At 41.2% G+C, this 14,838-nt stretch overlaps 1 protein-coding gene across 3 annotated transcripts in view; it reads right to left on the bottom strand.

Annotated features, from left to right (window-relative positions):
• Positions 1-14,838, bottom strand: part of RNF220 (ring finger protein 220) — a 117,959-nt gene that overhangs the window by 10,806 nt on the left and 92,315 nt on the right. The window contains exons 6-10 of one of the 3 annotated variants that reach the window (XM_053468593.1): positions 12,021-12,116; positions 8,362-8,404; positions 6,125-6,168; positions 5,612-5,741; positions 27-123 (exon numbers count right to left, since the gene is read on the bottom strand). In XM_053468593.1, the coding sequence (XP_053324568.1) occupies positions 27-123; positions 5,612-5,741; positions 6,125-6,168; positions 8,362-8,404; positions 12,021-12,116 (410 nt within the window). Of the gene's footprint in view, positions 1-26; positions 124-5,611; positions 5,742-6,046; positions 6,169-8,361; positions 8,405-8,594; positions 8,826-12,020; positions 12,117-14,838 lie in introns of those variants that run through there. The other 2 variants (XM_053468592.1, XM_053468594.1) reach the window with 2 other exon arrangements.

The raw sequence follows: 14,838 nt of genomic DNA, 5'->3' as shown, positions 1-14,838 counted from the left end.
CTCTCCAACATTCGGTAAAAGGATACTGCGCCTTGCCATACTCTAGAGTGTCATCTCCATCCACATCGAGGTCGGCGTCACTATCGTGATTTTCTTTGCTGCTACACATAATAAATCCAGAACCTGCGCAGAACAGAAAAGAAATGGCATTAGTAAAGCTTTCAATGGCAGACTACGGTGCTAAATGGGTTCTCAAAAGGAAAGGCCTACTCAACAAGAAATGTTCTCTCATCAGACAGCTACTAATTTTATTCAGGCAGGGGGACCAACTACATATTAATCTCTATGTATTTAGAATGTGATGTCATCAAAGTCCCAGATGGTCAGTTGTCCTAATACATTTGTCCATAATATTTAGATACCAGTATATATAATAAAGCAATATTTATCACCAATGGCTCTGAAAACAAGGGGATCAGAGGTTCCCCAGTCGGTATCTTTATGGCTTAAGTTTTGCATCTTACTCCGAAGGATGTATTCTAATACAGTGGTGGCCACCAAACGTCCTCAACCGAAAAGTTGAGACATTCGTCAATACCGTGTCTCGAAATGAAAATGTTCTTTTACTGTTGATCACAAGCGCAAAGTACGAAGACACAAATGAGTTATTTTTCAGAACACCAACAGATAATGTGCCGCTGCATCTTCGAGCGCGATTAACGAGTCGCAACTGATTAACGAGAAATCACACAAGTTTCCTTCGGTGCCATCAAAGCGCAGCTCCTGGAAGTCAAGGTGAAGGAGCCGTCATTCGGAGCAATGTCAGAGTCACGCGTTTAGTGACAGTTTTAAAGCGCGTCCCTGCGGAGGATGACCTGCCTCTCATGCCCCCGATCTTCTGCTGTCATCTCTGTGTATAAGCCAGAGAAAACGTGGAAGCAGCTGTTCAAATATTTGACGTCTGAAAACCCTCCGCTCAGAATCCGTCTCCAACTCTCACAATTTGTGCAGATATTAAGAATAACGGATTCTGAGCCCGGCTCTTAGTGGCCTCCTACATGGAGGGTCGCACCGGCTTGTTGACCCGGCAGAAACCATCACCTACCCACACGGCGGGAGTCTCACGAGGGACTCCACGTCCCGGAGAAGTAGCGGTCTCTATTTTCTCTGACAAGAGGAGCCAATAGCAACCATGACCCTATAAACATCTGAAAGCGACCCTATTAGACATAAGACCCCCTAACACCGGTGCACAGCAACAACTGTGAACATTGTCACCTGTAGCCTGTTAACAGTCGCTGCGGCTGAGAGGAAACAACGTTACTTCATCTTCCCATGACTCTCAGCCAGGATAAGCAATTCAGCTACCGGTACTGAGTGGCACCACTGACAGACCGGGAGGCGATCCCTACCATCAAACAAAGATCACCTTGAGACGCCTCAAGAGAGTGGCCATGTCTGCTGGGGGGCTGTGCCACTTATCTACCACCTCCTCAGTATAGTAAAAAGGCTCGGACTCTCTAGTTTTAGATTATGGCCTCTTTTTGGATTACTTCTCTCCTAAACTTTGTTAAATCCCTTTATGTATTTAAAAGGTTTCTATCATATCCTTCTTTCCTCCAGCGTTGCTTTACGGAGGCTTCACAATCTGAAACGTACCCTCCTACTAGTTGCAGGGATTGCCGTGGTGCCTTACTTAACCGTTAGGATGATTTAAGAAGGTAACGTAGGTAAGTCGATGTTTGATTTACAGACAGGCGCTCCACAATTCCGTCCCAATAAAGAGAGTCCTGACAACAGGGGGATCACAGATATTTAGCAAGTCGGGTAATCAAAACCAAGTTTAGGAGCAGAGGGAAAAATCGCTCTACACTCCCGACGACAAAGACTTGCGAACAGCTGGAAGCCATACTCGAAGCCCCCGAACCCAGAGCGCACGCGAGGGCCCCCCGCCTCCCTTAAATAATTAACAGCAAGTAGAGAGCTTTCTGGTTTCTAAAAAGAGCAGAGAGAAAACATTCAAGTGTTGAAATGCTAAATTTCATTAAGGGGGGGAAACATGGCTCTCTAACCCCAAACTAGATTTTTTTTATGACCCTGTCGGTAGAACAAAATTCACTGTTAATGCAATCAATTAATCAGTAGATTGATTCAGAAAGCAGAGCTGGCAGGTGGCCGCGTGCAGCGGCTCTCGTACACCTGCAGCGAGCTTTACGACCGAAAGAGCAGGAAACAAAAGCGAGCGTGAAACTTTTTTTCTTACAATTTTATTTTTCCCACCTGAATTTGTTGGGGTTTTTTTTTTTTTTTTTTGCCCACAATATTCTAGATCTATAATTTTGGACAGAACCGTCCAATAGCGAAAATATATATATATTTTTTTTTAAATGAAGAAAAAGTTTACATTATTTAATAGCGTAGATAACCGATCCATTTTAAATGATGAGTTGGCAAACGTTTTTATTACACAGTAGCACGTAGTTTACCAGAATGATTGTGTTTATAACAATTTCCCAGCATGCACTTTTTCCCTCCCTGAAATGGTTTGTAAAACGAAAATTGTTCTACTGCTGGTGAAAAGCAGTCAATGAGAACATAGTAATTTAGGTAAAAAAAAAAAAAAAAAATTCAATCAATTCCTTTTGATTCAAAAGGTGAAAAAAAAAAAAAGAAAAAAAAGAAAGAGGCCCCAAAATTTTCAATCTTTTATAAAAAAAAATTCTTAAAAAACGTTGAAACTGTTTTAACATGAGCTGGTAGGAGATCTACCATTTTTTAATGCTGAATTGCTGTTTTTTTTTTGTTGGGGGGGTTAATTTTAGGGAAACACAAAGCAGCGGGTTGATAGATTAAAAACCTAAAAATAAGAGGCGGCTGACGCTATGGCAGCTTCTGTCACAGTCCTCAAAATAGGAGTTCGGGAAGGAGGTTGCTGCGCGAAGGATGACAGGTTATTGGTAGCAGGAATACTCCCTAAAGAGGTGACAAAACAATTACGCATTAGAGACGGGAACTAAGCGGATGTCAAATACACTTAACCACTCGAAACCTGAGCGCCTTCCGAACAACCTTCCCGGCCGCTTACGATGGATTCTGAGCAACGTTCCCATCCGAGATGAAACCGACACTGAAAACCTCCCTTTAAATGTGTTTTCAGGTTCCCGATGACCATCAGGGTATTTCAGGGCAATGTTCAGTAACTTTCCAGGACCCTTGAGTGATCACCGCATCGGAATTGCGATGTCAGCCCAGGATGGGACGCTAGATCAGGACTCTACCCGTGCCGTTGAGCAGAACGCTCCCGCGTATGTATTGCTAGACACTGTGGACATCCTTGCAATAATTCTCAATACAATCTGCGAATTATGTGGACCCAAGATGGCAGCTCTCACATAACCACCCTGACTAATAAACATCAAAAATACGGTGTTTAGGACTTACGATTGGGCACTATCTGTAACGCGAGGGCTTCTCGGGAAAATATAATTAAATATCTACAGAGCGTTCAGTCAACATTTGCTTTCAGACCTCTCCGTAATACATATTTTCTTTCAAACATTAAAGGTTCGGTCAAAACAGAGGAGTAAATGAAGATGAAGACGACGTTCGGTGGGAAGCCCGCTTAGTTAGGAGATGGCCTGCCTGCTTCATTTGGAAGTCAGGCTGGTAATAGGGTTTACTTAGTCCCTCGCTTGCCTGATTCGCGCTCCTGTTTTCCATTACCCTGGGCCAGTCCTTGGGGAAATTCGCTCCCTGGAAGCTCACGTTCCGAGCCCTGTCACCGCTGGCAGGTTTTATACAGATTTCCGCAGTTTTAATTAAAAGTCACATCGCTGCACGGCCAATCAGTTCAGAGATGGGAGGATAACAACCTGCCAGGCTTATTTACAAGGGAACGGGCAAAACAAAGAAAAATGGATAACGAGAAAGGGCGGCATGCAAAAAAAATTGGTAAAATAAATATATGTATATATTGGTACGGATAAACCCTTTACATTTATACACACAAACCTTTATAGGCTTCCTCCTAGTAAAAGGACAGCTTAAAATATTACATAAAATAATTTAGGGACTTGCTTGAATAAGGAACATGTATTCTTTAAGAATTCATTACATTTAACATTCAATTTAAAAAAAATAAATCTGGAGTTTTACGGTGTCGATCATGGTTACCAACCCAGTTCTCTTGACCGGGAATAATAAAACTGCTTTGTGCAGCTTTAATTCTAAAGGACTCGGTGATGGACAGGTGACCTCTGAAGGTGGTCCAGAAATTGTTAAAGAGGACGTCAGTTAAGGAAACAATCGCCTTCCTGCCACCCGGGCCTGTCTGCCTTTATAAACAACGACCGAGCCAGACACCGAGATCAATGAATGTAAAGCGTGGTTTCGGGTGCGTATAATTCAAACAGATATGTGTTTGTCTGCTGGCAACCTGCGCAAAGCGCGTTCACGTTTAACAGAAAGAAAGAAAATCTAAATAAAATACCTTAAATCTTATGGCTCTCTTTTTTTTTTTAATAATAACATAAAAACAGTAACGAAAACCTAGTGTTCCCAAACATTTTAATTTCACTGAACTACCAGAAAGCCAACAGCGAATCCCAGCGTTAGGGATATAAGTGGCAGAACCTGGCCGCGGCTTTCTGTCCCTTCGCTTCCGTTAATAACTCACATTTTCGTATGCGAGGACTGATCAGCTTTGACACGAGATCTCCAGTAAAGTGCAACCCGCGGTGGATTTCAAACGTCACCATAAATTAGGCTTTTTATGGTCTACGAGCATAACCTTGAACAAATTCTATCTGCCCAAGAAAAGATAGTCCTGAATACGGTATTTGGGCATAACATGCATTTCGCTTTAGACGATGACAGGCCCTTTTAACACCCCCCCCCCAAAGACCGGTGGATTTAAAATTGCTAAGGTTCCTAAGTTCAGTCTCTCCTGTGGAATTATAGATAAATATAAGGGGGCGCACATATCGGACTGTGTTTTTTTGGGGTTTTTTTTAGACTCCTCTGCATTAGGACAGTGGCCCCCCATCCCTATCAGCTAATGAGGGGTACTTGCTGCTAGCTAACATTCCCTGTCTATCTGGAATCTGAATGGACAGCTTCCTCAAGCTGGCGTTATCACTCCCTCTAACCACTCTTGGCAGGCAATCTAATTCCCCCTGAAAAGGTCACCGCCATTTTAACTGCCTTTCAATCACATTAAGCACACCGCTGCTCGCGTTCAGAGTCATGCGCCCGGAGCTCTCCTGGCTGAGGTGCGATCAATAGACTGACACACCGCTCTACCATGTCTTCCAAACGGAGCTGCGGAGAACTTTCTAAGAGTGTTTACCAATACCTCCCGGATACCTTGATATATGGAAGGCATGCGGTCATCTGGTAACTGTTATTGTAATATCTCTACACCGGTCCTCTACACATTATCAGATACCATTTGTCCCAGTTGGGGTGTAAGGGTTGGGTAGAGAAGAACTTTTCTACGGGGAACACACTTCTAGTAGAAAAGTTAGGCATTAACACAGTAAGGGAATTTAAACAGGCTAAGAAATGCGCTTTACAGTGTAAAGTATGATAACCGTTGTAGTTGATTATTAACATAAAAGAAAGTTTGTTCTCCAAATGCTTATTCCATAGAACAAAAAGCAAGTGTACATACCACGGAATCCTCCTTCCAAAAGTGTCGTGGCTCGTATTCTTTTCTGGCCACACCATTCATATTCCTCAAACCGATTGCCGTGTTCATTCTCAATATCGACAGAATCGTCCTCGTTCATACAGTTTTCTCTCTGCAAAATGGGAAGGAATAAAGTGAAATGAGAAGGTGCTATGGAATCACTCGCATACAGGGACACCAATGTGTCAGAAAGCGAAGACGTTCCGGGAGAGAGGTTTCAGTAAACCCTTCTACCTTTACAATAATAATTGAAAGAATTATTCTATCAAAATCGCAACTATTAAAAGTTTAGAATCTATGTAAAAAGAATCCCATTAAAAATGGCAGCCAGAGTGGTGGTTAGTAAGAAGAAGAGCTGATAGACAGGGAAGTGACAGAAGACAGAGGGTGGCATGAAGAGCCTCCCTGCTTCTCTACCTTAGCAAGACACAGTTCCACATGTCTACTCATCTCCTCCTCCGATCCAGACAATGGCCGGCTGCAGAGCGGACATACCTGCCCCTCATCTTGCTTCCTTCGTTTCATTTTTCCAATCCGCGCTGCATGTGGAAGGAACAGAGAAACAAGCGATGCACGTTAGTATATTTACAAAGAACGGCCACATATATTAGCTAGATAGACCCTTCTATCACATCGGCAAAGGAATAACGGTTGATCAACTCAATTGCTAGGCCACATTGACCCTGTAAAGGGGATACAAAACAAGCATTTATGGTTTTTGACCTTAAGACTGTAATAGAACATACTGCGCTAAGCCTTGGCGCTACTTGGTGCCAATATATAAAGTGTTAAAGCTGTGATGTCCGGATACTCCTAAATAATATGGATAGGTGGCCCCAAGTCAGTAGACAATGGGTGGTAATTACAGGTTCTTCACATGGCATCGATGTAGCGAAAGTGAAGAATGTAAAAAGCATTTCAAAAGGTAGCGGTTTCTGAAATCCACTTAGTCCAGTATGTATGTATGTATGTGCGTGCGTGTATATATTTTATATTTTAAGAATGTGATCCTCTATACTGTTTGTATAATCTACACAAAACGCAGCCTTTCACATTGTATAAGTACATCAAAAGTGGACGTAGCCAATGGGTTGGCTGGAATTAGCGCTGGAGGGTACAGATTTCAAAGACCGGGCAAACGAGACGGCAATGTGGTTAATTAACGCCGATAGGTGCAATCATTTCTCATTAGCTCACTGACTCCGCAGAATACAGATTCCCTGTTGCCATTACAGCCGCTTACTAAGATTCAGTCGCTGGCCAAAGCAAAAAGGGGGAAGGAAAACTGGGAAACGTGAAAGAAGAGGGTAGGAGACGGAAATTTGATTCAGCTGCTGGAAAAAGGCAATAACAAAGGCCTGTTTAATAGTAAATGGTGGCACTGATGTCTCATTATTCAAACCTTATGCCCCCAGGTGCGGAGCGGAGCGCTCGTAATGTGAACATTGCTTCGGAGAAGGTCTTAACATTGTTAAGCTTTAAACATCAGGTCGCGGCAGCTGCCACCTGCTTTATAACATGCGGCTGGGAGAAGAACTCCAGAGCTGGTAAAAGGCCAACAACCTATCCCCCTGGTCTTTAACGTGGCAGCAACATGCGCAAGGTAATGTCCTTCTCTTAATAAAATATATAGAAAATATATATATATACTGCCATTCAAAAGTTTGGGGTCACTTAGAAATGACCTTGTTGTTTTTTTTGTCCATTAAAATAATATTTGAAAATGATGTGTAATGGGTTGGAGTCTCTACCCTGTTCATCCCACTAGCTTTTCAATGTGTGCCGTTGGAGGACATTATTGTCCTTGGTGTTGAAGAAAAAAAAGCCATTGCAGACGGGGTTAATGTTGTAAATGACTCATCCTGTGTTCCAATGGCCCTGCATCACTCCCATCAGTGTGTATGTGGTTAGTGTGATCATAATAAAACTTCTCTCCTATAGCTTTAAGGAGGAATGATTAATCCGAAGAGACCTCCGAGGTCCCGAAAGTTTACGCCACTCCATTCTCCGTATCGGAAGCATATTTTGAAAATAGATTTGCAGAAATACAAACGACGGACATAAAGCTGCTGGATCACATCATTAAAGGTTGCAAACATTTTCGGTGACTTGATTGGCATGTTAAGGAGTCTAAACGGGAGTCTAAACGGGCAGAATGATTCTGTGTCACACGGGAGAAAAGTTGCATAGCCTTTTTCAAGTTTATATTAATTGATTTTGTTTTTCTACATGATTGCTTGAAGCGTTACCTGTGAATACTGAAATCAATCACTGAAGCTTGAAATATGGCTAGCAGTATATACGGTAAGAACCATTCGGCGCATCTAGTCTACCTTATTCAGTCGTTGGTCTTACCTTAGGTTCAGCAGCCATATACCTATCCCACGCATGCGTAACCCCCCACATACACTTGTAGCCTCTACCACTTCTGCTGGGAGGCTGATCCACTTATCTACCACCATCTCCATGATGGCCTTACCTTCCATCCTCGCCTCTGACCCTCTAATTTCAGATGAAGACCTAAATGTTCCCCTCCTTTAACTATTTAAATGATTCTACCATATACCCCTCTTTCCTCACAGCCGGACATTTAGGGATCCCTTACCCGGTAATTTTTATTCTCTCTATATTTTTGTATTCTCTATATAGAGATCATAGTTAAGAATGTACATAAAATATACAGATGTTTTATTTTTGGGAGGTTATGGCAGAAACACAAGATCAGCACTCACCATTCAGTCTGGTTTGTCTATTGGCTCTCACCCTCAGGAAGGTCTGAGGAAAAAAAATAAAGATAGTTAAGCGATTTCCCTACAATATCATCACGTAAATATCAACGCGGGGGTGACGGGCAGAGAGCGGGCTGTAAACCCGTATTACGCGGGGTTAACGGGAAGGATCGCGGTGGATTTGGCAGGCCCGGGTCACCTCCCCCCATTGGGCATCCAGATGTAAACAAACCTACTTCCTCTCTGCAGCTCTCACTCTGCATGGTAACCGGGGTCCGCCGGGGGAGCCAGGATCGCAAAAGCCGCAAGATGAGCCGCAGACTAACCGCTGCCAGCTGTCATGCTCAGGAGAGACGGGGGCACGAAGCCAGTTTACCGGGCACAGGGCCGATGGCAGCGGATTCCAATGCCCGCCTTACAGCCAGAGCTCAGCAAGCAGCCGCCATGTTTACTGAAGTCATGTGACCGAACGCACGTAGGCACGTATGCGTGCTGACGCTCCCATGGTTGCCATAGCAACCACCAGACCTACTACAACTCGGAGCTTCCCCTGCAGCTTCACAATCACAATACTAACTGCATTGGAATATACAGTATATTAAAGCGAACATTCCCCACTAATCACCCCCGACTCCCTGCTTTATATATATATTATAAAATATATATTATTATATAATCACCCCCGACTCCCTGCTTTATATATGTATTATAAAATATATATTATTATATAATCACCCCCGACTCCCTGCTTTATATATATATTTTATATAATATATACGGTATTATATGTATGTATGTATGTAAGTTGCAAAATTTGAAGTCAGAGGTAACTGCAAGCGATTATTAATAAATATATCATTTGCTTTGCAAGATTTAGCATGCAGACTTGAGTCGAGTCTGACAGTTCTGAGTCCTGATTTAAGGGAGCGAGTGCTTATGGGAAATATATACTTGAAATGTTGCATGAAAATGACTGCCGCGCATGATGCATTTTTTCGAAGTGTCCCGTGACAGAGGTCTTTACAAAGTGTTGGGATCATCTTCCTAAATACTGAGCCTGTAGCCTGGTGATGTCACACATACCTCTGGCTCCCATGCTTGATTTAAACCACATTTAAAGATGCATTTAATAGTTTCTGGGCAGAAGAAACTAAACCTATTAAATACATCCTTTAAAACAGACTAAATTCAAACATACCACCCCTCCAGCTCCATTGCAATGCATTGCGTGGAGGGGGGGGAGAGTATGGAATTCAGCGGGACAGCATTATGGCAATTGGCCACACATTCTCCCATTGAACCGGCAAGCGACCAGAACCGCTTACGGAGTAGGGGGTTTGGAATCTGCAGCTGTACAGTCTGCCATTGCTGGCCCTGCCGAATCCCGTAGCTCGTTCCAAAACACCAAAGGGGCTGGACGGGAAGAGACGCGGATTCTTAAATTATTATTTATAAGGACAGAATGCACAGCACTGTGTTATCCATAAAGCAGGAGACAATGGTAGGGGTAGAAACATGAGAACGAACATTGCGTATAGTACTGCGGAGTAAAATTTGCCAAACTAATATATAAAATAATTATAAAATTTGCATAACGCATGATTTTTCCACATCACATAGTCCTACACTAAAAAAAAAAGCATGAAGGAAAATGTGTTCTTCAAACCCAAGATCCAACTGCATGCATTCTGCATACTGACATCATCTCTATGAACTACAAGGGATGACCTCATTAATATCAGAACCTTTTAGAGGCGATGCAAGCAACATAGATATCATTCTATACATCTATTAACTATTTGGGTGTTAAGCTAGTATAGTTGAATAGTTCACATACTTAGAACAAAACACAGTGGAAATAGTATATAGATTGAAGAATCTATTAAATGAAGACACTGTGACAAAATAGTTAAACTCAATAACTGAGTGTAAGCTCACAAGAGCAGGGCTCCTCTCTTTCTGCACCAATAAGTCTTAAAATGTGTTAATGGTATTGTTAATTTTAAATTGTGTTTGTTAAGTATAGTCACTGTCTACTATTTAAACTACGGAATCCAACGTGACTTGTCAGTGTTGATAATAAATCGACTGGCACACGTCGAAAAATAATTTATATTAAATTAAAATATTAAAAAAATATTTATATTATCTTCTTGTTTACTACCAAACTCTCTGCGATCAGAAAACTTGCCACGCAACTAATAAAATCCATTCTAAACACGTCTCATAATGATTGACAGAAACCGATATTTTTGTCAATCTCAGTTCCGCAAAGTATTTTTGTGTTATATTACTAAAACGCAATTAACGCAAGGTTACATTTCTAATAAAAAATTCAGTGAATAAATGAAAACCGCCCTTTTTTGCATTCAGGGCACACTGTTTTTGGTTTTTTTTTAATACCAGGATCCTTTCTATTTTTAGTGTTTTGCAATTTTTAGCAGTTGTCAACCGCAGAGAAGTTAACATCGCGCTGGTTGTCTGTGCTAATGGCTCTCAGACAGAAACATGTCAGTCCAGCTGTAATGACAGACTTTGTGGAGTGGCGCACAGCTACTAGTCCTCTCTCGGCAGGCAGGATGACTTCAATCTGCCAAAGTGCCGAATGCTTTCACTCTACAAGGTACACAATCACTCTCAGAAATGTCAGCCCGACGATGACGATGACGGAATGTAAAGCTTTTCGGGTTTTCTGAGCAGACAGGCGCAGGATCCACAAGGACATCCTTAATCTTTAAGTATAAGCCTTACAGTTTCAATGGAGTTCAACTCCCATAACAAGGAGCCATCCTATGGGGATCAGCGATAACAGTGTGTGTTGGTATGACTTAATTTAGCAATCAGGCTGTTGCATGGTCATTCAGGCTGTTGCATGGTTATTCAGGCTGAATGACATACGGACCATTCCCACATTGACCCCTAGGCTTAGGGTTATTTGCTAAACTGTGATATATTTTAGGTGCTACCCTAATCCTCATCCAGGGTATCACCACGAGCCGCCTCCTGTGCAGTCAAAGCCGTCCACAGTGTTAATGGGCCGGTAGGGGAGATCACTGATCTCCATTGGAACCAGCCCATTGAGCATTGGCATTGCAGGGAGCCCTATCGCCCTAGGGCGACATGTTCCCTGTTATGTGGTATACGGGTTTGTACCCCCTTAGACCTGCCACCCTACACCTAGTCGGCTTAGGCCAGAATACGTTATTATGCATTATACATGGACACTGTGACACATGGACACTGCACTGCTATATAACAAATGTATGTATGAACTGGGGCTGGCCCTTCGTTAATGCAAATATTTCAACGCCTTATCTAAACCTTATATGAATAATTTATAGGAATACATTATGTTGGTGCTCAATCCCAATCTTCTGGGTAGCAATAATGATATAAAGATAATTGTTTTTTGTTTTTTTTTGCATTATGCCAGTTATAGATCGTCGAAATCTCCAGCAAGATTCTCAGCGCTATCTGGCAGCCAATAAGTGGATCTGGGGCTCTTCTCCATAAACTAAAGTAGCTAAAAAAAAATATCCAGTGTCGCTCATCGATGAATGACCCATCTATGTCGCCTGTTTAACATTTCTGTTGGCCTCTCTGCAGTAATTTGGACCTTGATTTAATTCTAATTTGTTTCAGAGTTTTTAAAACCTGCACACCTGGTATCTATCCGAGTGGTGGATGTCCTCCGTTGAGTGAGGCGATGATGTTGGAGATTCGCCTTCTCGCTTGATTGAAGCAGATAACAAAACAGCCTGTAAAGGAGAAACGAGAATGGAAAAAAAGATGAAAAGGTCAGGAAAAAAGTGCAGCCAATCACAAATTCCCAAACCTTTTTTTTTTTGTCCTATTTTCACGTTTGCCCTTGGTTTAATTGCCCCAAGCCTTACAAACACACAAAGGTACATTTATTTGATCATCCGTCAAAGGAAACGTCTTTGTAACACTGCACTAACTTGTGCCGGCTCCATGGGGTACATTGTTGAGATGTGATCTTTCATGTAGCAGACCCATGAAAAGGAATTGATCGTATATGCTATTAACCAACGCGGATATGTATAATTGAAGGTCTCGTACAGATTAAGTCTTTTCCTCGGACAACCCGGGATACAGTTTGAACATCAAACATTAGGAGGAGAAAGAGACAAGAGAACATTTTTGGCAACAAAGCGAGAATGAATTGGTAACCTGCACAACAATAATCCAGGATTATGGGGAAAAAAAATGCTTGGCCCTGCTGGAGACACTAAATTAAATGTTATGTATTAGTTTTTTTGAATGCCGTCCAGTATTCCTCCACAGCACCAGGGAGATGACCCCTGGAAAAAAGGCAAGGCTAAACTAATCCTAGACATGTCAATCTCATAGCTTCTTCTAGATGTGCTTGCAGTTTAGATTAATAAACTATCTATTTTTAAATTGTGTGGAAACCACTTCAGTTCTAAATACCCAGCTAGCATGTTAAGTGTAGAGCACCGCAAGCCAAGTCACACTTCTTCTGATGAAGCCTTCTTTTGTCTGATTTATGTCTTATTTTACAGATGATAATCATTTTTTTTGAGGTAGGTCAGCTTCAGGGAATTAAATATTTACCAAATATATATATATATAAAAAACCAAGGATATATATATATATATATATATATGTCCATTAAAATAACATGAAATGTATCAGAAATCCAGCGCAGACAGGGTTAATGTTGTAAATGACTACTGTAGCTGGAAAAAGCTGATTTTTAATGGAATCTCTTCCTAGGCGTACAGAGTCCCTTTATCACTCCCATCACTCCTGTGTTCCAATGGCCCTTTATCACTCCCATCACGCCTGTGTTCCAATGGCACATTGCGTTCCCTGATCCAAGTTTAAGTTTAAAAGGCTAATTGATAGAAAACCCTGTTCCAATTATGCTACAGCTAGAAATGTCCTTGTTTTTCATGAAAACAGCTAAGTGACCCCAAACATTTGAACAGTCGTGCATATATATTACTTAATCCATAAAAGGGAATTCACAAACAATAAAGGTTTATTGCAATAATATGCTTGTGGATATCGTTTCTGAATGATCTTTATTTAATGTATAATTTATCTTAAGAGAAAAAAAATAAAATGATAATAAATATATAATAAAGATGTTTTGAAAATATGAAATACTAGGATAATAATTAAAAAAAGATTATATATAAAAATATTAGAGATGATAATAGCAATCTTTAACGCTTGAGGGTGGCGCCCACAAAATCAACGGAGGTCGAGTCCAGGAAGTCTGTTCCAACTTCCTGTTTGGGCTGACAGTAGCATCATGGGAAATGAAGGTACATTTGCATAAAGCACACTGGCTATGCCTTTGGTAATGTCAGAGTTGGAAAATATACTGTGAATCTTAATAACTTTAAAATGAAACATTAAATAAAGATAATAACACAAATGATGGATGATTTTCAGCGTTAAATTCGGTTATGGTATTATCTCAGGCATGACAGCTACCGTTTAAATAATTTCAGGGTCGCGGAAATGATAAAGTGAATTTTTAACATTGCACCTGGTGGCGACTTCTTTTTTTTTTTTTAAAAAAGGTCACTGATTTTTAAAACAGACCAACGGTATAAAAATCGCTATAAAATGTGTTTTGGAAAAAAAAAGAAAATGAAAGGAGAAAAATGAAAAGAGGGCAGGTAGCACTAAATCATAACGTCGTCCCTGGTTCTCTCATTAAAAGTGGCCTTTTGTAAGGTAAAATTATCATTGTAAGCAGAAAGATCTTAAAAAGGAAAAATAATTCACGGCTTTCTCACCCTTTAATATGATAGCCGCCATCGGCTAATTTTTCCCTTAATGGCAACATGGCTATAAATTTTGCCGAAGCCCTGCACTCTTCTCACCTCCTCATTCAGTCTTGGCAGCCTTATGTCTTACTGATCCCACTTAAATCCGGGACATCTGGTAAGATTTTCTCAAACTTATAGCCTATTACCATTTAATGTAATATTCTGGGTTCTCTAGCGACAGAGTGCAAAAGAACAGCTAAACTATGGTGTAATAGTTTAATTACTTTAAAATTGATCATTAAACTTCACAGTAACAGGTGCCCCTGACAATGAACAAGCTGCTAGATGGTAATACCGGGTACAGCTCAGACACACACTTGCTGGGTTTTTTAAAATGTTTTTTTTTTAAAATTGAAAAGCCAAGAAATCTGTAATAGTTATTATTTGTATTATAGAATTCTCCCGCACTTATCTTTGGGAGATGTAGCATTTAAGAGATACATTTCTTGGGAGTCATAGTACTGCTTCATTACTGTGGTGTAGGGAATCCTTGGAGCTATCGGTGTTCTACTGTTTTGTTGTCATTCAGTCTGTGGCCAGCAGGGCGGCTTTAGAACAAACTAACCCAGGGGAGGAACAAGGTATTTGATATATGTACCGCTTTAAAAATCTACTTCGCCCTGCACAGCCCCACTTATGATCCAATAACAA

This window comes from Spea bombifrons, chromosome 6 (assembly GCF_027358695.1).
Source record: "Spea bombifrons isolate aSpeBom1 chromosome 6, aSpeBom1.2.pri, whole genome shotgun sequence".
In the NCBI taxonomy this organism is placed as follows: Eukaryota; Metazoa; Chordata; class Amphibia; order Anura; family Pelobatidae; genus Spea; species Spea bombifrons.
Note: the sequence above shows the minus strand (reverse complement) of the source record. Positions and strands in the feature narration are given on the sequence as shown.